This window comes from Nelumbo lutea, chromosome 2, assembly GCF_056320005.1.
Source record: "Nelumbo lutea isolate HS-2025 chromosome 2, American lotus-T2T, whole genome shotgun sequence".
Lineage (NCBI taxonomy): Eukaryota > Viridiplantae > Streptophyta > Magnoliopsida > Proteales > Nelumbonaceae > Nelumbo > Nelumbo lutea.
In genome coordinates this window covers 92,505,141-92,532,841 of record NC_142685.1, presented here as the reverse complement: position 1 = coordinate 92,532,841, position 27,701 = coordinate 92,505,141, and the positions used below count along the sequence as shown (strand labels likewise).

The window sequence follows — 27,701 nt, the reverse complement described above, 5'->3', positions numbered from 1 at the left end:
TAAATATTGTTAATTGTTTACAAATATTGTAATTATTAAAAATATTGTTAATTAATAATTACATTACTGCTAATTAATAAATACGTTATTTTTAATGCATCTATAGTAATTTATTAAAAAACTATAATTGTCAAAAATACAAACCAAAGCCTTTCAAGAAAAAAGCTGATTGTGCATTAAAGTAATTTAAATTACCAGAATTCAGTGTAATTAGAAAATGTATTATAACAACAATACTCAATAATTAAATACTGAATATTAATAAAAATATAAGAAAATAATCATCACCATTACTAATTAAAAATAATATTAATCTTTAATTAAATAATTAAATAAATATTACATTTTGATTAATCTTTAAAATTTTACAATAACAAATTTAATTATAATAATTATTATAATAATAAAATCATTAATTAAATACTTAATAATAACAATAATAATTAATTAACTAAATATTACAATACAAATAATCTTATAAAAAAGAAAATAATAATAAAAAATTAGACATTTTTTGTTTAAACAAAATAAAAGTTATCAAAAAATACCAGCCTCGTACTTACCATGGGTTATTCTCTAGTTGAAGACCCCGTACTTAATACAGTGGTGTTTTACGCTCATCTTCCAAAGACCATACGTAAACACCGTTGGGCGCCACCTTGAGTTCGGCTTAAGTCAGCGATTACAAGTTGTCATTTGGCGCCTCCTTTAAATTTCTCTCCTCTCTCTCTCTCTCTCGATTCAAACAAGTAAAGCCCATTTTCGTACGCTTTCAATTTATTATATTTTATTAGTTTTTTTTTTTTTGAAAATTTCTAAAATAAAGATGTGCGGTGTCAGATAGATTTGTTAATTTGTTTGGAGCAGTCCGAGCAGATCCCTGCTCATCAGCGAGAGATCAGAGGCATCGGACCCCACCTGGCACCTGCACACCTCTTCTTTTGTATATTCTCGAGAGGTCGCTTTCATTTGAACTTCCTCTCTCATCTCTCGCTCAAACGGCTTTAATTCGAATTTTCTCTTCTGACGGAGGCTCGCGTGGTCGGTTACGCGTAGTTGGTTACTATTTAACCAGGAATTTACAGAGGAAATCCCTAACAGGGTTTTGGTCATTTGCTCATGGGGTTTTGATTTAAAGCGGGTTGTCAAGGTACGGTGCAAACCTCAGATTCTGTTGAAGATTTATTATTTTTGGTAGATGTAATTTCTTGGGATAAAGATGTAATTTCTTGATTGCTCTGTAAGATTCTGTTTTTGGGATCTCTTATTGTTTTTCCTTTTTTTAGTTTGATTTGGTGGATATCGTAGATGTTGTTTTTCCGAGGTTTGAATCAATTGGTAGTGATCCATGTTCAGCGTTATGCTGATAGTTGGATTGCTTTGATGATTTCCTTAAAAAGAGGTTTTCTTAATAAACAGTCGACCCTCTTTACATTCTTGCTTTGATGTTCTCAAGACATGGATTGTTTTGGTCTTTTATCTCTTTGTCTGTGGATGTTGTCTGGCATTGTCAAGAAGAAAAGAAGGGGACCTCTGATCAAGATCTAGCAAGAGATATTAATGTCCCGTTCCCTTTTATATGGATGTTAATAACACGCCCTGGCATTACCGAAAAGAAGTTCTTTTGATCAAGATTAAGCAATGGGTATAGACATTATGTTTTGTAACTGACTGTGGATTAGATAGCCATGACTTGGCTAGTAAGCTCCATTGCTGTACAAGACCCTCTAATTCTGTCAATATTATGGCTTTTAGTCTTACCAGTCTTTAAGTTTAAACTTTAAAATGCAATTCTGAAGGGATATTTAGCTATGGCCATAGTCTTTTATGTCAACTGCTTGCATGCAACTATTTTACCTGCTATACCAGATCCTAGTAATGATTCTTATTGTTTAAATGCGAAAATAACCTTAAGAATAGATGTATTTTTTCTTTAACATAACAAACAATGTTTAGGACCTTCATGGTTCGCTATCAGCTAGTACGTTAAAAAACTGTAGCAAGTTTCCTTATTTGATGCATTCCCTCATTGTCTTGCTAAAACTTCTTGCTAGTTAAGACTGTAAGAGGAACAGATCTCTCAAAATGACTCATTGTCTTCCAAACATCTAAAGAAAATAACTTGACGGGATCTTAGCTGAGATTCACAACAAGCAAATACATTAATGACTTCTCTTTGACATGATGAACAAAAATTTCCAAGGGTCAAGATCAAATGATCAATAAATGGGAACTTATCCAGATTGGCAGTCCACACACACCAAAAAAAAGGTAGGTGGTATTTGCAGGTATCAAACCCACCAGAAGATCTCCTTCTACCTTCTAGAAGTAGAGGAGAATGATGTTACGGAGAAAACACCATTTAGGATCTAGTGCCCAAATGTGGAGAGATATTAACTTGCTGTGCATGAGTGAAAATATCAGTATTCAGTAAAGGGATCAGCTTCCCAATGGTTTACATGTTGAAAAAGTTAACTCAAGAATCTCATGCAAGAAGCTGGATTGTATCCAAGGGCCCGAACCCTGCTCTTTAGCAGTTTATCCCATTTAATGGCATTTCTAGACTCACCTTCTACCGTAAGGGAACTGAATGGAGATCCTTTGCAAGTCTTCACCCTCGAAGGAGGGTGCAAACGTCAGATTCTGAAGCATCCTTAGCTGTAATAGGACCACTAAAAGCCCAGCATACGTCCCCCGTAGAATTGTAGAATAGTCCACCAATACCAGTGGCTGGCTGAGAGAAAGAGTTCCTCCTGAAGCTACCATCAAATTGAAGGATAAAGTTGCTAGCTTGTCTGGGAGGACCTTCTCATACTTGATCCTCTTTAAACAACTTAAGCAGTAATTTTCTTGAACTCTGACATGTATTTAAGAAATTATCTTTATTGACAGGTGTATTATATGTACTTTACACAGGTTTAGTGCCTGTAGGGGTATTTTTGTAGACCCCTTGTGTTGTACGACCAATATAGTATAAATACAATGCTTCACTCAGTAGCCTCCTCCTTTTCTTCTTCTTCTTCTTCTTCTTCTTCTTCTTCATTCTTTTCTTTCTTCTTCTCCTTCTTCTCCTGCTCAACATGGTATCAGAGCAGGACCGTCCAGGCTTGGAAAACAACCAGCTGAGGTCTCTCTCCACTGCTGCGTAGAAGCTATAGTCCTGATGCTCAAAGGCAAGGAAGATGAAGCATTCTCTAGTGCTGCGGTTAGTCTCCACTGTCGAGTAGGGTTCTGCTACAAGAAAGCTGACTGTTCAACTTCCTAGCGCAGAAAAGGGTTCTGCTACAAGTTTTTTTTTTCTTCTTCCTTCATCCTTCAGCCTTAGGTGCTGGTAACTGGAGTTGCTCGGCTAAGAAGACTGTAGAAAACCATCCCAGGTGTACGAAGGAAGGTTCTGACCTGAAGAGAAGTTTGAGTCCATGACTGTACTGCCTATTCACAGTTCGGGTGACTGAGGTATTGAATTGGATTTTTTCAGTTTATGGTTCTCTTCTTGCACGACTGTTAATGTCCCAAAATCTGAGTAGGGACTGTCCCCCTTCCTCCGATTGTGTGTTGCTCTATTCAGCTCTCTAAGGGACCGTTGATGAATGACCCTGGACCCTAAGTGACTGTTTGGCTATCCTGGAAAGTGGATATCAGCCGATTAGGTGTGGTGAACCACCACTTGTATTGCTGTTCCTACTGAGTTTTTTTTTTTTCCAGCTGAGAAGTTGCATTAAAGTTGTAAAACTATAGGTCATTCAGACTTGGTTACATTGCAAGTGCAGTTCGTATATTGTTCAGTGGACTCCTACACAGTGTAGGTCATACAACCTAGTACTGCAGTTGCAGTGTTTGTGCTTGGTTCTCTGTGAAACCGAAAATCAGCAAGTGCCTAGTTGTGGACTGTAGCAGCTCTGTAAGGCAGTGTGCCTTTTGGTTTTGTGTACTTCTAAACCTAGAATCATGAATAGTGAAGATTCAACTACATCTGGAATCTCCACAATGCTGAATGGAATGAGTGGGAGCAGTGACCTATCCTTCCCTATGACTGTTGTTCCTCTTAATGGGTTAAACTACCTAGAGTGGTCAAGGGGGATCAAGCTATACATAACTGCAAGGGGAAAAATAGGCTACATAAATGGAAGAATCAAAGAACCACCTTCTGGAAATGCAGAACATGATAGATGGGATCAGGAGAACAGTATGGTTATGTCATGGCTTTTGATTTCCATGAAACCGCAAATAAGGAAGAACTTCATGTAGGCTGAAACTGCAAATGAGATATGGGAACAAGCAAAATCCACATATTTTGAACTTCGACACTATGCCAAGGTTTATCAACTGCAAGCAGCTTCATCTACTTGTAAACAGGGGGAGAGGAGTTTATCAATTTATTACTCTGACTTGACAATTGTTTGGAAGGAGTTGGATCATTACCAGAATTTTGATTGGAAGTGTGATGAATATGCAAAATTGTATAAGAAACTTGTCTCACAGCTAGACCTGTTCATGGGCCGGGTGGCCCGATGGGCCAGTCCGGCCCGGCCCCCGGACGGACTTGAACAGGTATATAGGCCCACGGGTTTAACCTCGGGCCAAAAAGCCCGACCCGTAATAAATTCGAGCCGGGCTCGAGATTTGCCAAAATAGCCCGGCCCGGCCCAACCTATAACTAAACCTAAAAACCCTAGTTGAATACCCCTCTTTTTTTCACCTCTTTCCCTTCTTTTTTTAACTGAATTCTTCTTCTCCACATCCTCTTTCCCTTCTTTATATTATTTTTTTAATATAAATAAAACTTGAATTTATATGTTTTTTTAATGTAAATAAATTCTAATTTATATTGATTATTGAATAGGGAAAATTTCTAATTTTTTTATTAGGTCGAGCTTCGGTCTCGGGCTCGGGCTCAGGCCTAACATATTTCTGTTAATGAAGAGTAAAAGCCTGGCCCGAGTCCGGCCCGGCCCGACCCAACCCATGAACAGGTCTACTCACAACAAAGAGTGTTTGCTTTTTTACATGGTCTCAATCCTATCTATGAATCCATCAGAGTACAAATTCTAAGTTCTAAGGATCTTCCTTCAATTCAGGAGGTCTATGCTCTTGTCCAGTCTGAAGAGAGCAGAAGAAACTTGATGAACAACACCGAAGGGGATGCAATTGTGTTGGCGGCAAAGGGGGGGTTCCTCTATTAGTGGTAGACCTTCTTCCAAGAGAGGGGATCTCTAGAAGAAAGCAGAAGATAAGGAAAAATCGTGGTGCACTAATTGTTAAAAGCCCCAGCACACCAAAGATACTTGTTGGGATCTCCATGGGAAACCAAAGTGGGCTCAGGATTTACTAAAGAAGCAAGGCTCAGATGTAATTAGAAGACCCAAGCAACAAGGTACCAAGAAACACCACATGGCCAATATGGTTACTTGGGAGAATCAACCCTCCACTTCTACTGTGACTCAAACACCACATGACCAACATAGCTACTCTAGATCTGACCCAAGGGAGGATATTGTAAACCCCTTCCGTGACCATTTGGAGCTTTATGGTAGAGCAATTCACCAGATGGATGCTCCTCCCACCACCTCTTTTGCATCCACATCAGGTAATCCTGCCACAACTTTCCATGTTGCTTGTCACGACTTTGACTCTCCATGGATCATTGATTCTGGACCGTCAAAACACATGACTGGTATGTCCTCTTACTTTCAAACTTATCACCCTCTTTCTGGAAGAGATAAAGTGAGACTAGCTGATGGATCATACACTTCCATAGCTGGTCAAGGAACTCTCTTTTTTCCCCTCGGCCTTACTCTTTCTAGTGTTCTTCATGTTCCAAAATTCCCTATGAAAATGTTCTCAATCAGTAGTGATACAAATTCCTTAAACTATTCTGTGACTTTTTTCCCTTCCTATTGTGTGATTCAGGATCTGGCTTCGGGGAGGACGATTGGTAGGGGACGTATGGTTGATGGACTCTATATGTTGGAGAATATGGATGACCTTCATGTTACAGAGTCTATGAGTCAGTTCAAAAAGAGTAAAATGTATTTGTGGCATTGTCGTCTGGGTCATTTGTCTTTTGAGTCATTGAAAGTTGTTTTCCCGGAACTGTGTAAGTCAGTGTCTGTTTCTAATTTTTCTTGTCAAACGTGTCAGTTAAGCAAGCATTGTAGAACTCAATTTCCTCAAAGAAATAGTAAATCTGAGTTTCTTTTTCACATTGTGCATTCTGATGTGCGGGGCCTTGTTATTTTACCTTCTAAGAGTGGCTACAAGTACTTCATTACCTTCATTGACGATTATTCCAGATACACTTGGGTATATCCAATGTGAACCCGTGAGGAAGTACCAAAAATTATCTAAGATTTCCAGCGGATGGTCTTCACTCAATTTCAGATTGAAATTCAAATATTTCAATCAGACAATGCAAAAGAATTTTTTCATAGTGACCTCACGGAGTTCTTTGCTTCACATGGCTCACTTCATCGGAGATCTTGTGCCTGCATGCCACAACAAAATGGTGTGGCTGAACGAAAGAACCGACACCTTCTTGAAGTGGCATAGGGTTTACTACTCCACATGAATGTCCCCAAACGATTTTGGCTTGAGGCCGTCCTTTGTTCTACATATCTCATTAACCGAATGCCCTCTCGTTGGTTAGAGTACAAAGCCCCACATTAGCTTCTCTTTCCTAAGGCCCCTCTTCTTTCTATTCCTCCTCGTGTTTTTGGTTGTCGGTGCTTTGTCGAAAACCTATCTCCCACTCGGGGGAAATTGGACTCTCATGCTATCTCGTGCATATTTCTTGGCTACTCATTCTCTTAGAAAGGGTATCGCTGCTTTGATCCTGTTTCTTGAAAATTCTGTCTCCATGGATGTTACTTTTTTTGAGGATGAGCCCTTCTTTCCTATTTCTCCTCAGGGGGAGTGTAGGCATGAGGAGAAACTGGTTCAACTTCCTCCTTTTCCTTCTCCTTCTCCCCCTTCTCTTTCTGATCCTCCACCTTTCCGTGTTTTTTCTCGTCGTCGTAAAGGCCAACCAGGTTCAAGAACTGTGGAGAATCCAGAAGCCGTACCTCAAATGCCATCAAATTCCTTGGGGGAAGATCGTACTCACTCAGGTAACTTGACTCCCAACTTCCCTGTTGCTAATGATCTTGACCTTCCCATTGCCCACAGGAAAGGTGTTAGGTTGTGCACCACTAAACACCCCATTTCCAACTTTGTTTCCTTTGAGAACATCTCACCTTCATTTCATGCTTTTCTTACCTCCCTTGACAGTATCCTTATTCCCAAGAATGTGGCAGAAGCTCTCTCAGTACCAGAATGGACGAAGGCTATGAAGGAAGAAATTGATGCTCTTCATAAGAATGGCACGTGGGAACTTGTTGATCTCCCTAAGGGAAAGGATCTAGTTGGATGTAAATGGGTGTTCACTGTTAAGCATGGGGCTGATGGAATCGTGGAGATAAAGCTCGTTTAGTGGCAAAGGGTTTTACTCAAGTATATGGGGTTGATTATGCAGAAACCTTTGCCCCTGTTGCCAAAATGAACTCTATTAGAGTTCTTTTTTCTGTTGCTGCCAATCTGAATTGGGATCTACATCAGCTCGACATCAAGAATGCCTTCTTGAATGGTGACCTTGAAGAGGAAGTTTATATGGTTCGCCCCCCCGGTTTTTTGGCTCAAGGCAGTGAACAAAAGGTGTGCAAGTTGAAGAAGTCTTTATACGGGCTGAAGCAATCCCCAAGAGCTTGGTTCAACAGATTTCATACTGCAGTTTAGTAGAGGGAATACAAGTAATGTCAGTCAGATTACACACTGTTTGTAAAAAGAGTAGAAGGTAAAATGGCTGCCCTAATAGTATATGTGGATGACATAATTGTTACTGGTGACTAGAAGGATGAAATTCAAAGTTTGAAGGGCTTCCTTGCCACTCAGTTTGAAGTGAAAGATCTAGGACCCGCCAAATACTTCCTTGGAATTGAGGTTGCCTGATAGAAAAAAGGTATCTTCATCTCGCAAAGGAAATATGTCCTAGATTTGCTTAAGGACACTGGAAAGATTGGGGTTAAACCAGCTGACTCTCCCATTGACCCCAACCATAAGTTAAGTGACAACCAAGGTGAACCTCTTAAGGATGTGAAGCAATTTCAGAGGCTTGTAGGGAGATTGTTGTACCTCTTTATGACTCGTCCAGACATAGCATATGCTGTTGGTGTCCTCAGCTAGTTCATGCATGCACCTAGGTCCTCTCATCTTGAAGCAACGGAGAGAATACTGCGGTATCTTAAGAAGTTCCCGGTTGCTGGCTTATTATTCTAGAAACATGGACATTTGAGAGTTGAAATTTACACAGATGCGGATTGGACTGGATCTCAAAGTGACAGAATGTCTACTAGTGGTTATTGTACCTTTGTAGGAGGAAACCTTGTTACTTGGAGGAGTAAGAAGCAAACCGTGGTAGCTAGATCCAGTGCTGAAGCTAAGTACCGTGCAATGGCACACGGAGTAGCCGAAGGTATGTGGATAAAGAATCTATTGGGAGAGTTGGGTTTTCCAGTAGATAAACCCATGACTCTTCTCTGTGACAACAAGGCATCTATAAGTATCGCTGCTAACTCGGTACTACATGATAGAACAAAGCACATTGAAGTTGACAAGCACTTTATCAGAGAGAAAATCATCATAGGCGAAGTATGCACTCCATACATCAGCTCTGAAGACCAACTAGCAGACATCTTTACAAAAGGGCTAAACCATTCCAGACACCAAGGTCTCTGTGACAAGTTGGGCATGATTGATATCTATGCCCCAACTGAGGGGGAGTGCTGACAGGTGCATTATATGTACTGTACACAAGTTTAATGCCCGCAGGGGTATTTTTGTAATTTTGTAGACCTCTTGTGTTGTACGGCCAGTATAGTACAAATACAATGCTTCACTCAACAAAGGTAGTTCTTTGAGGCCTTAACTCAGTAGCCTCCTCTTCTTCTTCTTCTTCTTCTTCTTCCTTCTTTCCTTTCTTCTTCTCCTTCTTCTCCTGCTCAACAATCTTCAAACATTTCATCTTACGGATTCCATTGAAGTGCTGGAGTTGCAATGTAGAGGAGAAGAACTGTATTTACTGCTTATTTTTTACTCTCCTACCAAAAAGCTTGAGATTTTGTTCTGAATTTTCTGCTACCATTCATTTCCCAAAATACAGCCTTCACCAACTCGGTTGGTGAAAGCCAATGCCACCTTTTATTCAAAGTCCATTCAATCTGTTCGAGTTGATGATATTTCCTTGATCATTAGCACCAGCTCATAGGAGTCCTTTGTCCTTTCCTTTTAATTTGGCTATTGAGTCTGCAATAGATAAAAGAGGAAGGATTCATAAAAAATACTAACAAAAGCTTTGCCATCTTTAGAAGGATAATTCTTTTTCCCCAAAGTTTATTTTGTATACCCAATTGTTGGGATACCACTGGAATCACTAATACATATTCTAAAGGTACATATAATATTTATGTGCATTTATTCTTCTGGAGTTGTGGAAATCTTTCATTCATGAATCATGACCATAAAAATGATTTGAAGTCAAATATTCAAGTTGCTTTATGAGTTTGAGCCTTTCCTGTCCAAGTTTTCAGCATCAAACATGGGAAGTATGAAAATGAATCTTCAGAGTTTCTGTGTTGGCCATTAATTGGCTGATTGTGTAGTCATTTCCCTGTTTCCTTTAAGAAGTATGGGTTCTTATGGTTAGATTTTCAGCTTTTGTGGCTGGAATCCTCTCAACCTGATTAACTTTTCCAGGCAGTCACAAATATTGGGACACATTTCTTTTAGGAATGAACCATTTTCTATGACAGATGTCTGGAATCAGCAAATTACTTATTTCTTCATTGTAGCTTTACCTCCAACCTATGGACATGGGTGCTAAGGATATTGGGGCACAGGGTTGTTTTCTAGAATCAATAAAAGAATTTATGGAGGTCTGGAAATTGGGGGTTTAGACAGAAGTTGTAAGGAATGCTACTGTCATGGCTGACCACTCAACTTGTTTAAAGGAAGATCCTAAAATTCCTTTTTTGATTTATATACCTGTTGTACATATATCCATTTTTGTAAATTCCCCAATGTACAGTTCCTTGTTGTACATGGGTGTTGATTTCTCCTTTTACTACAATACCTTACCAGTTTTCAAATACTTTTTTTTGATCAATTCCGGTTTTCAAATACTTTCTGTACAATGTATAGTTCCTTGTTCTATATGGGTACTGATTTGCCATTTTAATATAATATCTTATCAGTATTTAAAAAGCATTGCAGAACAAATGATAAAATGCATGTACGCTTTTTTTATAGTTCTTCTAGTTTGGTTGGTACAGATGGTGCAGTATTATTTTTTTGCAATATGGGAGGCAATTTGGTGTAAGTCCCAGAGAAAACAAGTTTTTTGGTGAAGTATTCTACTATAGCAATATGATAGGCAAGGTGTTAATCCTCCAGAGGATACAGGTTTTTCATTGGTGATTCCCATTAGGTGGTGTGTGGCAAGACTGCCTTATATAGTATAATATGTCTTGTTCTATGGATGACATTCAAGCAAACATGTTTCATCTGTGGAGGGAGATTCAGCCAATGCCATTTAGACATTTAGAGCCAAGGTGTTGGTAGTGGTCCTTCATGCCACACTAATGGGATTGGAGAAATCTTATCTGAAATTTTGATGGCTATCTGATGGATCCTGAGAGACCTATACTCTTTGGCAGATGGTTTAGCTAGAGCCATACATACTGGAGGAGACCTTTGTATAGCAACAACTCTTTAGCCATGCATTAGTTTTTTGAAGGAAGGGGCTGCTAAAGCGAACCTTTGTACATTGATATATATTCTCTTATGTACGCTCCTTTTTGCCATAATAAATGCAGTTTGTCTTACCTTCTCTTAAAAAGCATGAACTACACATGAAAAATGTAAAACCTAATTACAAATTTGCATTTAAACAAGAGATTAAGAGGCCTTGTTATTTATCAAGAAAAAGGGGAGGCCTTGGCGAGCCTATTGGCAGATCCTATTAAGAAAAACATCTGTCAAGTCAAGGCCTGTAGACCTAAATTAAGGCAAAACTTTTATTTAGCAGGGCAATAATTGAATGAACTTTGACTGTTATAAGACTTATTATCTTCTATCCCTGTCTTAGTTGGACCACTTATAGATTAGCATGAATTGATTCAATATAAATAAAGAAAAAGAATTTCTGATATTTGTGAAAATATATCATCATGGAGAAATTTTGGATGGTTATAAATACTTTTTAAATGAAAGGTTGGCTAGGGTCTAGAAGGGTTGTTCATTGGGAGCAGGTTCCTTTATAATGCCATTAATTCTCATGGGCTCCACTATGCAGTTTCTCTGATACCATGAAGATTCTTGGCCCTAGGTTAGAGAAGAGAAGAGAAAGTTTGAGAAGAAAGAATGAGTGGCAACTTCTTCTCTCCAGCCCCTTGATTGTTATTTAAATAGAGTACTGCATAAATACAAGAATTGGAAAGTATGCCCTTGCTTAGTTGGCACCATGATACAAACATAAAAGACACGACATAATAAGCCCAGGCCCATTACACTCCGTAATAAGAAACAAATACATAGCAGAAATATAATGGGCCCAAGCTCATACTGTTAAGTCTCACAACACTCCCCCTTAAGTTGAGCATAGATATTTATCATGCCCAGCTTGCACAGAAACTCCAGAAATCTTGATCTAGTAAGACCTAAGACCTTTGATGAATACATCCACTAGGTGTCTTGAAGAAGGCATGTAAGGGATACATAGTTCTCCAGAGACATTCTCTCTCACAAAATGTTTATCAATTTCAGTGTGCTTTGTTCTATCATTTTGAACTAGATTATTTGCAATGTTAATTGTAGCCTGATTGTCACATTATAATGTCAGACAGTGTATGCCCTTAGCTCAAATCAACATGATGTACATTATGATATTTATTGTAAATGAATAAAGTACATATTTGATTCATGTTATTGTGGTGTGTTTCTGTGTAATAACCTTAAATTGGACACATATGAGACTCGTGCTAGTTTATAATCTTCACAGTTGTTGGATAGATCTGGGGAGATTTATCCTGTCAAGGCTGACACTGGTGTACTGCCAAGTTGGTTGGGGTGGCTTGTCTCAGCTGCTATGGTGAGACCTGAGGTACATGTAGTGTGAGTTTTCTTGAAACCCTAAATCGGACCAAAATTCCAGTATTGCCCTGGACCTTGGAGATAGATGGGCAAAACTAGAATGTTACACTTGACCCCTAGACTTGATTATGGTATTGCACTAGGTGTCGGATTTGGCTGTCTTTGATGTGCCAATCAGTGAGATACTTAAAGGGGGTCAAAACTTGGGTATGTTGGGACAGTCTGAGAATTCACTTGAATGGGTGATCATAGTGATAGGATCAACCCCTTTGCTGGACAAAGTGAATGATCGGGGAAATGCATTCTCTCTGATGGAAACCTAAACTGTTGGCAGTGGATTTCAAATGTGTTTGAAATTTAGTTTTGCAAAATGTTTTAATTATCGGGATCCATGTGAGTAGAGCGTGCAACACTGTCCCTTGCAATCGAGGAAGATGTTCTTTCTTTTCGGACAGTGTTTAATCATTAAGGGTTGAGAGGTTAAGTGTAAGACCATTGAGGGTTATACCTAAGGGATAATTTAGCATTTGCTCACAGTCCTTGGGCTTTCATAAGATGGTTGGACCTAAGGACTATTTAGTGTGTAAATGTTGGGCCCATTAAGAGCCCATGGTGATGGACTCGGGGGTTCATTGTATTCAACAGCGAATTCGGCCAGGCCTTGTAACAAAGGCCAGGTTGAACCCATGTGGTTGACGTGTAGATCAATGATAGGGTCTCACGCCATACAAAGAGAGCCAAGCTAGCCAGCATTAAAAGGAAGTGAGCATGAAAGCTTAATGGGCCTAAAGCCTATTTCGAATTGGGTTAATTGGATTAATTAAATATGGGTGAATCTGGGTATGGATCATCAGATAAGGATAAGAGAAGGATAACTCTTATCCACTTAAAAAGTCTAAATCCAAATAGAGATTTGGATCAGGGAACTCTTAATTTGATTAGGAATAGTTGATCTTGATCTGCAGATAAGATAAGGGATTATCCTTATCACTTAAAGAGTTCAGATCTAAATAAAGATTTGGATCAAGAGACTCCTGATCAAATTAGGAGATCATCTCTTTAAGGCTATAAATAGAGAACAGGGCGGATCTTAAAATACACACAACATAGAAGACAATTCAGTTTGATTGTTTTTGCCTTCAGTTCCTTCTCTCCCTGCTCTTGCCGTCCTACCCCGTTCGATTTCCAATTTCTTGGAACTGATCAAGATTAGATCTTGATATTGTTTCTTGTTAGAAGAAACAATTTTGAAGCTGTGCTCAAGAATCAGAAGTTCTTGGTGAACTACCTGCTGATCCTGCCTTATCCTAAGCTGTGTCATCTTCAGTGGAGGGAGGATTTGGTATACTCTTTGGGCGTGAACACCTGCGCTGGGAGGAACAATTTTGCGTGGATTCCGTATCAGTTATATCTCTCCCTAATTTTGGTTTCAGATTTGGTCCGATGTGGTTACAAGAACGAACCTTGAGAATGCAGTTTTCTTAATTGGGAATACGATTCCCAAATGGTAGTAAAGAAATTTTTGAAATTTCGCCCAACCTTCCTGCTGGGTTCGGCCATCCATATGATGGAACTCCCATCCCTTCATGATTGAGCCAACCCGGTCACTCTTCAAGGGGACAAAACAACAAAGAAAAAGGCTAGCGGGGAGGGTGACAAAGCCAGGAGTTTGCGAGCGATCAGAGTCTTTATTTTCTAGGTAGCGGGATTGAAAGCACGAGGTTTGACTTGTTAATGCTAGCTTGTGATAGTCTCAATGCTCTTATGGCAGGGCAGTAGCACCGAGATCTCGACGACAATTTAATGCAATCTTAAGTGAATTGTTGAATTTCCTCAAGTGTTGAAGTTGAGTATAGATCCAGTCATCCTTATCCCCAATTCACTTAAGGGAATCTTGAGCCAAAGTAATTCAACAATTCCATGAGGCATAGCCCTATACTCAACTTCAACACTTGATCGAGCCACTATAGTTTGTTCTTATTTCTCCAAGTGACCAGATTCCCACCTACAAAGGTGCAATATCTTGATGTGGATCTCTTATCTCCAGGGGAACTGACCCAATCAACATTAATGTAAGCTTCTACATGAATTTAATCATGCTTCTTGAACAATAGTCCTTTCTACTACCTTCAAATGTGAGACTCGAGGAGCATGCATGAACTAGCTAACTACATGAATTGAATTGGCAATGTCAGGTTTAGTGAGGGATAGATAGAGTAGTTTTTCAATAAGTCTCTAGTATCTTTCTCTATCGGGATATAGCTCTCCATCACCATCTTGTAGACCGTGATTTTGTTCAATAGGAATGCTTGCAAGTCTTGCTCCTAGCTATCTTGTCTCCTTTTATAAGTCTAGAGCATATTTTATTTGATAGATATAGATTCCCTCATTGGATTTAGCAACTTCAATTCCCAGAAAATAACTTAAAGCTCCCATTTTCTTTGATCTCAAATTCTATGGCTAGGAAGCATTTAAACTTTTGAGTCTCCCTTGGAGTCATTTCTGGTGACCACCATATCATCAACATTAAGTCATACACAATCAATGCTGTTAGCTTTTTTCCTTTTCTTCTGTAGAACAATGCGTGATCAGCATTCCCAAGTCGATATAATTGAAGCTAGGGGTGTGGGGAGTTGCCAAAAGGAACAAGGATTTGAAGGAGCTGCTTCTCCATCCCCCTTTACATTGACCTCTCAGTCATACCCTGGTAACCTCAGTATCTCTGCTGTAGACATGTAGAGCAATAATTAGTGCTATTATATTGCTGTCAGTTATTTTATTTATTGTGGTCCCCACTACTGCTGTCAGTTATTTCCTGCTTTATGTTTGCTGTTGGGTTGCTGTTAGCAATGTTATTTTTGTTAGTTATTTGCTTATATAAGCAGTAGGGGTATTAGTGTAATTGCAGTCTTATATTTTAATGTTAATATAAATAGTTGAGTGGGGTGGCAACTCAAGTTAACCCACACTCTTTCTCTCATCTCTCATCTCTTCTCTCTATTCTCTCTTCTTTCTTCTTCTCTGTTTTTTCACAATGAATTTACATCAAGAATTGGACTGATTACAATCCTGATTTGCCTACTTGGTATCAGAGCCAATCTAGGGTTTCTCATGTGTGTCTAATCCAGCCGACTACATGAGAACCTCCTTGGGCTGGAAGCCTAGCAAGATCTGTCCATTGGCTGATTATTGGAGGTTACAAGGAGGGTTTAGCAGTTGTCCAACAGTTTGTAGAAGGCTTGGAGAGTGTTTGGTAATCAGGAAGAATCAGAGAAGTACAAGAAAGATCAAGATTAGGGTTCAGATTGAGATTGAAAGTGGCGATCAGCTTTTTCTAGGTAAGTTTCTAATTTTTCTTGAGATCGACACCAGTGATAGATAGATCAGACCTATCTAGAAGGAGCGGCCAAGGTTTTCTCTGTTTTCTTAGTGTTTCTCTCTAGGGTTTGTTCTTAACCCTATGATCAGATCTGACTGCGACCTATTTAGAGGGTGCGGCTGAGAGTTTCTGTTCTCTCAGAGTTTTCTCTGTACCATACAATCAGACCTGATTGATATCATTTTTTTGGTGAACCCTAAATCAGTTTCAGCATTCCAGTCGCTTTTTTCTGGATGACTTCTAGGCTGGTTTCAGATTCCAAACCTTTTCTGGGTGAGAACTGGTTTTTCCTGATAAACCTCTTAGAGAAATGGCAAGAGCTGAGTTTAAGACTCAAGGGGAAGGTGTTTTGGGGGCTGGAAACATGGTAGATAATAGTTTTCAGATTACTACTGTTAAATTTGATGGTTCTAATTACTTGGAATGGGCTTAGTCAGCCATGATGGCAATTGGGGATAGAGGAAAGTTAGGTTATGTGAATGGGGATGTAAAGAAACCAACCAAGGAAGACCCTTCATATGCCAATTGGGTTCAAGAGAACAAAAATAGCTATGGAAATTTGGGAAGTGATGAAGGAGACTTACTCTCAGTCACTTAGTGTTTTGAAAGTGCAAGGCACAGAGGTCAATTTGTGCTTGAGGCGCAAGGCGAGGTGCGCGCCTTTTTAAACAAGGTGCAAAAAATAAAAAATCTAAAAAATAAAAAAAGTAAAAAAAGCCAAAAAATAAAAATGCAAAAACCTATTATCTAAATGCAAAAAATTCAAAATAAATGTTTTAAAAAATGCAAAAAAACATAAATTTTAAAAATGCAAAAAAACATAAATTTTAAAAATGCAAAACCTATTAATATTAAACATAATATTTAAAAATATAAACTTAATATTTAAAATAAATGTTTTAAAAAAGCTATTATGTAAAATTAAAATACATAAATATAACATGTAAAGCATTTTCAAATGAGAACCTAAAAATAAGATCAAATATATAAAACTTTTACAAGCATATAAAACCCACAATCTCTTTTTTCTCAATTGCATTACCTCAAGTAGCTAATGTAATGTAAAACATTTTATATTCCTGATTCTATGAGTTGCCCTTGTGCCACGCCCCTTGAGGCAAGCCCAAACAAGTCCACATTAGGTCTTAAATTCTTAGTTCTCACACAAAAAATAATGATTTTATAGTTTTAATTGCTTTTTAAGAAGATATTTTATTAGTATGAATGAATGAACAACATTACTAAATAGGGGGTTCTCGAATTTTTTTGTGTGAAAACTAAAAATTTAAGACCTAACATGGACTTGCCTCGAGGGGCGTGGCATGAGGGTCTGGAGTCGGAGCCCCCGACCCAGTCGCTAGACACAAAAAAAGCAAAAAAGCATCAAATTTTCAGCCTGTCTTAATATGAGGAAGCAATAGAGGACTGTTTCAGCCAAGCCATAGCTCAATTGAGGATGTCTACCTCTTCACAAGGAAGCTTTTAGGAGCATTGGTGGTCTGTCCCATATGAGGAGAAACACAAGAAGTAGCAGTCTTAGTCACACCATCAACCATATTTGAACTTGCTACATGCCCACGGGACCCTTGACCCTTATATGGTTTCTTTTCCTCTTTGAGAGCTGCTGGTTTCAGATGGGGATACAAAATTCAGCAAGTATCATTGGTGTGTCTATCTCCCCCTTTCCCCCCTTTTGGGTGGCCAAGGCAAGAGCTGAATGTTCTACTTGCTGTGTAGAAACATCCATCTTCATTTCATTCTTCCTAACCTCTTCAGTTCTTATCAAATAGAACACATGTTATAGGCTAGGTAGTTCCTCCCTACTTAAATTCTGAGATCTATGCTTTCATATGAAGAATCAAGTCCAGCAAGAAACTTAAACACCCTTCTTCAACTTGTTTTAAATACATTTCCTTATCCTCTGAATCCTTCCAATCAATGATAAGGTGGTGGCCAAGCTTCTCCCACAGTCCCCCTCAAGTGTAGCAAAATAAGTCGCAATAGACAAATTCCCCTGAAAATTCTGCAATGTCTTGGGTTAACCTGTACACCGTTGCACATTGATTTTCCTCTGTCCATAAGTGTTGAACAATTTTTCCCGTATCTTGTGAGAAGTTGGATAATGTTGGACTGTCTTAGCAATTTTAGGTGTCATGGAGGATAGCAACCAAGACATGACAATAGCATTTTCCCTATACCACTTTCCATATGAGTCTTCCTCCATCTTTGGTTCCTTAACCTGACCATTGCTATAAACCAACAATCCAGAACTTGTGATATGAAGTTTTACGGAAATAGACCATTCCTTGAATTTGTATTCATCCAACTTCACATTGGTGATTTGAAAACTAGGATAACTAGGATTCTTCATATTGAAGAAACCCTCACTTGACTTGTTCTCTTTTGATGTCACCTCACTAGTATTTGAAGACATAATGGGCTTTAGTTCTCTTGAAGCCTACCCAGGAACTGCAGAAACAACCAAAGCCATTTGGCTAATATATTGGGAAACCCCCCTCAAACACCGACAAGAGTAAACAAAGAAGAGCTTGGGCTGCACCACTGATCAAACACTTGGTCTACAACTCCTGTACTTACAACCTTTTGCACTTCAGCTTCTGAAGTAATAGCCACAGAACTCCATCTTCCAACTTCACTCTCAAAAAAAGAAAAAACAGTCCAGGAGCAGTAACTCCTACTTGAACCACACTAATCCACTGTCAATGACCCAGGCAACTTCTGGGTCTGCTGTGATTGACAGTCCACCTTTTGCACTTCAGCTTCTGAAGTAATAGCCACAGAACTTCATCTTCCAACTTGACTCTCAAAAAAAAGAAAAAACAGTCCAGGAGCAGTAACTCCTACTTGAACCACACTAATCCACTGTCAATAACCCAGGCAACTTCTGGGTCTGCTGTGATTGACAGTCCAGCTTCTAGGCCTGCACCATAATGTCTCTCTAGTAGTAATACTTGATTACTCCTTGCAGTCCACGCTGCACTAGTGTCACTGGGATAATCGTTGGGGCCCCGTGCGGCACTCGAAAGGGGCGAGTAAGCCTACGCAACAAAGCAAACACACACAAAAAGGCAACAAGATGGAACGCGAATTAGCAAAAGGCTATTTGTATTGCAATAATCAGTGGCAAGCACAAGCACATAGTACAATGTCGAGGGGATCTCGTGCTTAACCTTTACACGCTTATGAGCTACTCGACTACCTACCTCCCCTCAAAGAGTACGTTAAGCTTTTGGGGGAGTGACAATAAGAAACATCAAAAAGGTGAAAAAGCATACTACAATATTACAATAGTGCCATTGGCAGTCCCCCATACAAAAGTACATGCATAGCCTACCCATGACACACACTTGGACGCTGGAGTGGCGGCTGTAGGCACGGTGGTTGGCACTTGATGGCGCGGCGAAGAGAACACTTGTTACACTAGTTCATGACCTACCAACTTACAGCATCCTTGGTCTGAAACTCCAAGGAAGAGCCCTAGAGAAAGAGGTGAAACCCTAGATAGCTGAGACCAGAATTAGGGTTTCAAGAGGAAGAAGAAACAACCTGGAAGGAAGAAAAGAAGAAAAAAACTGACCAGGATCTAGGGCAGATTTATTGCTCTGGTACCATGAAGATTCTTAGCCCTAGGTTAGAGAAGAAAGAATGGGCGGAATCTTCTCTTCAGCCTCTTGATTGTTATAATTGAGAACACTACATAAATACTGGGATTGGCAAGTATGCCCCTGCTTAAGTGGCACCAAGATACAAACATAAAAAACACAAGACATAATAAGCCCAGGCTCAATAACACCCAGTAATAAGAAACAAGTACATAGCAGAAATATAATGGGCCCAAGCCCATACTGTTAAGTCTCACAAAAAATACTTCTTAAATGACAGTTTAACTAGGGCCTAGAAGAGCTGTTCATTGGGAGCAGGTTCCTTTATAATGCCATTAATTCTCATGGGCCCCATTATGCAGTTTCTCTGTTTAGTTTTGCATCAATCTTTGAGATAGGAGCAATGCTCTCAAGCCATGCTACTGCTGCTGCATCTAGATCTCATGCTTGTAATGTTACTTAAGTTCACAGCTAAACCCCATCCTTTGTAGTTCTGGATCCTGTGTAAATGGTTTCCCATCCATTGTGTGATTGCAGTAGGACATGAATTTTTTATACACCTTTTGGACCTTTTTTCCCACTAAATCATTGAGTCAGTTGGTTGAAGATTTAGATTATTTACAACATGATCAATGACAAATTGATTACACACACACACACACACACTTGCTGACTCCACTCCTTAGGTTAGCTTAAGTCCAAGTTGGCCCCCACCTTCACATGGTTTTGTTAAGCTGAATTTTGATGGGAGTAGTATCTATAAAAAAAAAGGCTGAATTTTGATGGGAGTAGTGAAGGAAATCCAGGTCCTTCTGTCATAGGGGGAGATTTTAGAAATGGGGAAGGAAGAACCATAGCCATTTACTCGGGTTTGAATGTCCGATTGGTGAGGGAGACTCTTTGAGGGCTGAAATAATGGCTGTGTTGGAAGGCCTCCAAAGGGATAAAGGTACATTCATAAGCTTCTAATTGAGGGGGACTCAAAGTTGGTTATTGAGTGGTTGCAAAAGGAAGAGGAGGCTGGATAGTGGAACTATATCAATGAGAAAAGGAATAAGTGGCTATCTCAAGGAATGGAAATCAATGTACAGTGGGTGAAAAGGAATGCTAACTCCTTGGCAAAACAGGGGTGGGAAGGGATCATTTGTTTTGGGCTGTTTTGTAATCCTGTAATCATGTTACCTGGGTGAGGGAGAGTTAAGAAAGTTTCTCTATCCCTCTATCCTCTTTGTAAATCTTTCTATAATATTCATGTATCAGTTGCTGTTATTCATAAAATATATATATATATATATATATATATATATATATATTGTAATGGAAGCTCAAAATGTAGTTACCTGGATAGAAATAAAGAGATTTTAGGCACCAATAAGAAGGAATTATAGTATGTACTCATGCAATAGCTTCTTATTTCTTTATCTCTTTTGGGATTGGGTTTACATAACAACTATCTTAATGTTAGACTACCATTCATATGGTTATTTTTCCTGCAAAAGTTTAACTTTTTACCAGCCTTGATTTTATGAAAGGGAAGAACATGAATTAACTTTATCTGAAAATGTTGTTAAGGAGAGTAGCCAACTGGCCATACTGCTCATCAATGGCATCTGGGAATACTTTTTTTGATGACATGCGGTCCAAGCCTGAAGTTATTGATCCTCCCCAAAATGAAGACATGCTGGATGTCAGTGACCATGTGAATGATCCTCCTCAACATGCTCTAAAATCCAATGGGACAGTTGCTAGCAATGTTCGCGAACTACTGGAGTGTCCAGTATGCTTAAATGCTATGTACCCTCCCATCCATCAGGTTTGACTTTATCTCGTTCTTAACATTCAAGTCTGCTTCATATAATATGATCCATAAAATAAAAAGAACTTATGTAATGTGAAGCACAATATATGGTGCATTGTGAATCTTTTCTACTCCTAAATTTGAAATCTCCATTGCTTCACTCAAGGGTTTAAATCCCATCAAAAGTTATTCTAGCATCACAGCCTTTGTCTGCTTTTTAGATTTGGGGAATGGAAAGTGAAACCTAGTCCCTCCCACTGAATAATTGGGAAATGAATGACTAGACTCTCTTGTGTAAATCATTGTTGCAGAAAGTGAGAAAGCACAAAAACCAGTCACTACTTTCTGGATTTTGTTGTATCCTAATTTGTAACCAAATGCCATAACCCAACATTAGCAGAAAGTAGGAATCCTTTCCAACCCCATTTGAATTTTATTATTTACATTAGGAGTGGTATCTTCTATTTGTTGCTTGAGATGAATTCTTTACATTGTGCTTTTGCATGTTTAGTTCTTTTTTGCTTCACTTATTGATGATTTTCATTAATGCCTATTAATGCTAGACAGAAGTCTGGCTGGTGCTTTGCAACTGACTGAAATTCCACGTGGCAGAACTCATACTTTTTTCTTTTATTATGTCTAGGATATTTTAGTTCTTTGTAATACAGTGGATTGCTATTAGTATGGAGGTCTTCATTACTTAATCTTTATCATAATATTGCGTTTCAATGGACGTGAGATGGCAGGTTCTAAGAGAGAGTAGGGTGTGATTTGTTGTGCTGGGCTTAGCACAGGGTGCAAGGGACATTATGCTGGCCTAGGCCCGGCTCAGCCACCAGGCCCATAAGTACTGATGGGCTACAAATATTGATTTAGTGCCATAACATAACATTTTCTTGTATTTCTCTATTTTTTTTTTATTTTGCTATAAATGTAATTTTTGATAAACTTTAGAAACTTTATTATTCATATAAATGAAAGAATGCTATTTACAAGAAGACCCTTGGTTTTTTGGGCTAGCCCAAGCTATCTAAGTGATCTTTGGACCCATATGAACTAGAAAGGGGTTCACCATTTTCCTTACCATGTGCTTGATCTCTCTTAAAGTAATGCCTGATTATTTACATACTTTGAATAAATGTATAGGATTTTAGTAAAGAAAAATAAAGAAAGGAGGAATACAAAGAGAAGGCTCACCAGGTAGAGCAACTGCCTGGAATATCCACTACTCGAAAAGCTGGGCCAACAACATACTATACACCCAATCCAACAGATAGCCCACATAAAGAAACCCCAACCTTTGGCTGGGTCCTAACTCCTAACAGAACAAAACAACATAGCCATACACGATAGGATCCTACACCAAAACTTTAGGTACTCTTGGCTCCCCTCCTACAGGGTCTCACCACAATGTCATCATTGGAAGTCATCTAACTTCTTTTTCTTTTTCTTTCCAACATCTTGGTAGACAATCTAGACTATCAAGGGACTGCTCCATTTTGCTGCAACTCGTGCAGTCTAGATCTACCTCCTGACCAGTGGCTTGTCTTGGATTATTTTATTTTATTTTATTTTGCGAGTTTCTTGATCTTTCAGTGCTCTAGCTCTTAACCACTCTCTCGTACTATCTTCAACACCCCCCGGGCGTGTGCGCGGGAAACTCACATCCAAAAATTTCCCAAATCTCAACTGTTCCTCCAGTTGTTAATTAATGGAGGGGCTTATCAGTGCATCCATTACCGCCAGATGCTTCTGCTTCCTCAAATAAATAAATAAATAAATAAATAAATTTCATTTTCAATGCCAGGTTAATCAAGAATAACATTGCATAATGGAAAGAGTTGGGCTAAGTTGTGTTATTAGAAATGTAAGACAAACACTGGTAATACTTAACCAGAGCTTGAAGTTGTATTTAGCATGAGTACATGCATTTATTTCAGTATTAGGCACTATGCATATGAGATTGGGCCAGGCTTGGCATCATACAGTATTAGGCACTATGATACAAGCAAAGGTTTCGACTATGATGCTGGAAAGACATAATACCAGAAAAATTTATGACCAATCAATCGACATCATAAAATGGTCACCAATCAGGTTGGTTTTCATCAAAATTCATGGGGGTTTTGATTGGTCAAGGCCTTTCTGGTATCGTCAAATTTTCCTTCAGCAAAATATATGTATCCCCGTTTCCCATGTGTCTGTCATATGTTTATCTGGGCATCATAGGGTTATGGCCTCTAACAATAGTCAGCTAGGTTGTTGCACATTTGGTCTCTTTTATTTTTGGTGTTCCCTTCTGCATATTTACTGTTCAAAGTATCTAAGTGTCTTTCTTAGAACTGTAAAATCCAGTTTACCATTTTTTGGCTGTGGCCTCTAGATAAGTGAGATTTCATGTGAGGACCTCAAAAATCTGCTTTTGATATCTTGTATTTAATTCCACTAAATCAGCCTTCTATTGTCCTTTGAATAATTATTGGAGGTCGTCGCTTATTTTATAATTGCTTAGGTGTCAATTCTCTTTCATTTTGGAGGTTAATTAGTTCCTGTTTGTTGTATGTTACATTTGATGGTTTAGTCTCCTTTTGAGAGTAGTGATACCCAGATACAGATACTGAAGCAGTGGATAAATGGAGACACCACTCAATTTCCTGTAGTTTAGGACATGAATATATGTAGGCCTACCCCGTATAATATGTTTATATCATTCAACTGTCTTGTTTACTAGATAGGTGTCATGACTTATGCCTTGCGGAATTTAATCCAAGTTTTTTGTTGCAAACAGATCTTTTTATAGTGCGATTGTAAAAACGTATGATCTTTATATATTTTTAAAGTGTTAATACACTATCTAGAAGTGTCCGCACAGTATCAGGTGTTGTGTGGGGTACTTATTGTGTCCAAGACAGATATGCTGGTATAGCAATATAAGTTGTATGTTCACTTTGCCCTTTCATCTTGTCTTGTTATTGCAGTGCTCAAATGGCCACACATTGTGTTCTGGTTGCAAGCCAAGGGTTCACAACCGATGCCCCACGTGCAGGCATGAACTTGGGAATATAAGATGCCTTGCATTGGAGAAGGTGGCGGCTTCGCTTGAACTTCCATGCAAATATGAGGCCTTTGGATGTGCGGGCATATACCCTTATTACAGTAAGCTAAAGCATGAAGCTCAATGCTCATTCAGACCTTACAACTGTCCATATGCTGGTTCAGAGTGCACTGTCATTGGTGATATTCCTTATCTGGTGGCCCATCTAAAAGATGATCACAAAGTTGACATGCACAATGGAAGTACTTTCAACCATCGCTATGTTAAATCTAATCCACATGAGGTTGAGAATGCCACGTGGATGTTAACGGTAATTTCTTGTACAATCAGCTTGTTCATTTAAGGTTCTATTTTATTTTTGGATTTCCTTTTCCAATTTTTGGTGTGTTTTATATTTTCATCTTTAAACGACAAGATAATTTTAATATTTTCATCTGCTCACCATTTTTAATGTTGGCTCCATTCTCTAGCAATGTGGGTTAAGAGCCAATTATGTGATAGGATACCTTGGTAAAACCATTCTTCTGCTCTGGATTGAACACGTTTAAAAAGGTTTGAAAGGGGGTCCTGTTTGGAGTTGGACTAAACAAGACACTAATGTAATAAAAAAGTTCTTAGGAATAGTGGGTCCTTGTTGAGTGGGCTTATTGTCTTCCGGGCCATTTTTCCTTGTTTGGTGTGGTCTGAGTTTGGGTGCTAAGGCCGTATTTGGCATTCCTTATTTTAAGGACTTATCTCCTTTTTGCAGTTAAAATTCCCTTATGAACATTGGGTTTTTAACTGCAAAAAGGAGATAAGTCCTTAAATAAGGAAAGCCAAATGCAGCCTAAGTTTAGTCGACTGGTATGGAGTTGGGTTCTGTTTGGTAGTGGTCTTTTTTGTTAAATTTTCTTCCTCGTGGTTGGTTATTCCTAGTCACCCTTGTATTATTCTTATTTTTCTTTAATATATATATTTATTTATTTTATTACCGAAAAAGTAACATGGAAAATGTCTCTTTTCTAGCTGTTTGTGGGCTACTGGGTTAAAACTTGCCCATGTGGATGCGACTTGTTAAATATTGGTATTATTGTGCAACTGATGTGCTGGTATCTTTTGGTGTCTCTAGGTGTTCAGTTGCTTTGGGCAGTATTTCTGTCTGCATTTCGAGGCCTTCCAGCTGGGGATGGCACCAGTGTATATTGCATTTTTGCGGTTTATGGGCGATGACAATGAAGCCAAGAACTACAGCTACAGCCTAGAGGTGGGAGCAAATGGTAGGAAGATGGTTTGGCAAGGGCTCCCCAGAAGCATCAGGGACAGCCATAGGAAGGTTCGTGACAGTTTTGATGGTCTCATTATTCAACGGAATATGGCTCTCTTCTTCTCAGGTGGAGACAAGAAGGAATTGAAACTAAGGGTTACTGGGAGGATCTGGAAAGAGCAGTGATGAACTCTTTTCTTGCAACCCTTCTTTCTTCCTTCATTCTCTTCCAAGTAGATTAATTTTCTATACCCAAAAAGAAAAGTAGATTAGTTCTCCTTTGTGTCTTCTGTTCATGTATTTCTTGGATAGTAGAAGGCAAGCTCTCTTTGCTTTACCTTGCATCAAATACATGAGTGGAAAGACCATCGTCTTATATTTGAAATCTTATATAAATTGTTCTAAAGAGAGATTCTGTGCAGCATGCCTTTAAGCAGGTTTTATGTGCATCGGGAGCCCACTGTGAAGTAGTCCTTGAATACCATATTTTTGTTCTTTTTCCCTTTGTTTTCGAATTATTTTAGCACGTAATTCTCAATATCTTCAATACATTAGGTAATGGTTGGTTGAACTGTTTTATATCTTTAATACATTATGAGGTAATGGTTGGCATTTGATAAATCTGAAACATGAAATCTGAAAAGGTTAACAAGACATTAAAAGTGTCTGACATCTGAAGAGACATAGTTGCTTTTCGACTTTAGAGGTTCTGGATAAAGGATGAATCAATTAGATCAAACCTTCAGCATTTGGAATTTATCGATTTTATTATTTTACCCCTAAAATAGATTATTTGGTAATTTTGAGTTCAATTTGTATTATTTCATAAAAAATAATTTATTAAATTCAAAATAATATTAAAAATATGAGTAAATTATAAAAAATAAAAATAATTTATTAAAATAAGAATAAAATTGAAAAATACATGTAAATTTATAAATTAAAAATAAATTATTAAGAGTTTAAATAATAATGAAAATAGTAATAAAGACCATGAAGCAATAAAAATTTAATAATTATTAAACTAATATCTTAAAACTATTAAAATTATTATCAAATTATTTTGATAAAAAATTAATAGTTATCAAATTAATAAAAACTTTAATATCTTAAAACTATTAAAATATTTAATAATAAATAAAAATAAAAATAATTAATGCAAGATAATTGCTGATACATATGCGCTCCAAAGGTAGGGGAGGTTCAGGAGGATATATCATTTATAAAAAATAAAAAAATAATTTATTAAAATAAGAATAAAATTGGAAAGAACTGTTGTTGTTATTAAGAGTTGCCATGGGGGTGGTTGGAAGAAGAAGAAGGAGAGAGAGATTAAAAGTATCTGATAGAATAAAGGTTGTATTTGTTAGATCAAACCTTCAGCATTTGGAATTTATTGATTTTATTATTTTATCCCTAAAATAGATTATTTGGTAATTTTGAGTTCAATTTGCATTATTTCATAAAAAATAATTTATTTAATTTAAAATAATATTAAAAAATATGAGTAAATTATAAAAAATAAAAAAATAATTGAATAAAATTGGAAAGAATTGTTCTTATTATTAAGAGTTGTCGTGGGGGTGGTTGGAATAAGAAGAGAGAGAGAGAGAGAGAGAACCCAAAGCTTACAACTTGGGGTGGCAAATGGGTGGGTTGGGTGTGGGTTGAGTACCAACCCACCCATATTGACCCTTTGACCCATTGACTACCCATATTCATGCTAGTGGGTCACAACCCACCCTGACCCTTGACCCACCTTGACCTAAAATACTAAAATAAAAAATGCACAAAAACATTGAAAATAATAAATATAATACATGTAAAACATAACAAATTATAGAGAAACAATAAAAATTTTAAATGAAAGTATCATCTTGCATTAAAGCAAAAAATTGTAAAAAACATAGAAATTTGCAAAAAATGCAAAATAATATATTTAGAAAAATATAAAAATTGAAAATCAGAATTGCAAAAAATCGGAAGAAATAATGAATAACAACAAACGTTAAAAAAAACACAAAAACTACAAATAAAGAACAAAAAACGTAGGAAATGTATAAATTGCGAAAAAATAAAAGAAATTATTAAAACACTGGAATTATATAAAAACAAAATCCAAGGAAAATTATAAAATTTGCAAAAAATCAAAGAAAAATGGTAAATTGAAAGAACCAACAATCAAATAATCGATCAGACCTCCTAGAGAGAAACTTGGATCTGTCGGTAAGCTTGGAGGTAGAGCTCCAACCTTGACATTACCAAAGCCCCATTGATCAAAGGATTTACTTCAAGTTATTCATCGGCAACAAACCCTCGAAATAGAAAATGCCCCAAGGATCCATGATAAACTATGTTTGCTACAAGTGTCGTTGGTGGAATAAGAAAATAAAAATGGTTTGTCGACATTTGAGGGGGGCGGA

The 27,701-nt window shown here is 38.0% G+C and overlaps 1 protein-coding gene across 3 annotated transcripts; it reads left to right on the top strand.

Moving 5' to 3' along the window:
* The first annotated feature begins 631 nt into the window (after window positions 1-631).
* On the top strand, window positions 632-25,779 carry LOC148871975 (E3 ubiquitin-protein ligase DIS1-like). 3 transcript variants are annotated; one of them, XM_088972890.1, is made up of 5 exons: window positions 632-749; window positions 841-1,150; window positions 20,755-20,995; window positions 23,959-24,345; window positions 25,144-25,779. In XM_088972890.1, exons 3-5 carry the CDS (start codon window positions 20,786-20,788, stop codon window positions 25,462-25,464), a joined length of 918 nt encoding a protein of 305 aa, XP_088829016.1. In that variant the 5' UTR covers window positions 632-749; window positions 841-1,150; window positions 20,755-20,785; the 3' UTR covers window positions 25,465-25,779. The 3 variants fall into 3 exon arrangements, with proteins under 3 accessions (XP_088829016.1, XP_088829017.1, XP_088829015.1); XM_088972891.1 differs by having other exon boundaries at window positions 744-1,150; window positions 20,763-20,995; XM_088972889.1 differs by lacking the exons at window positions 632-749; window positions 841-1,150 and having other exon boundaries at window positions 20,744-20,995.
* The last annotated feature ends 1,922 nt before the right edge of the window (window positions 25,780-27,701 follow it).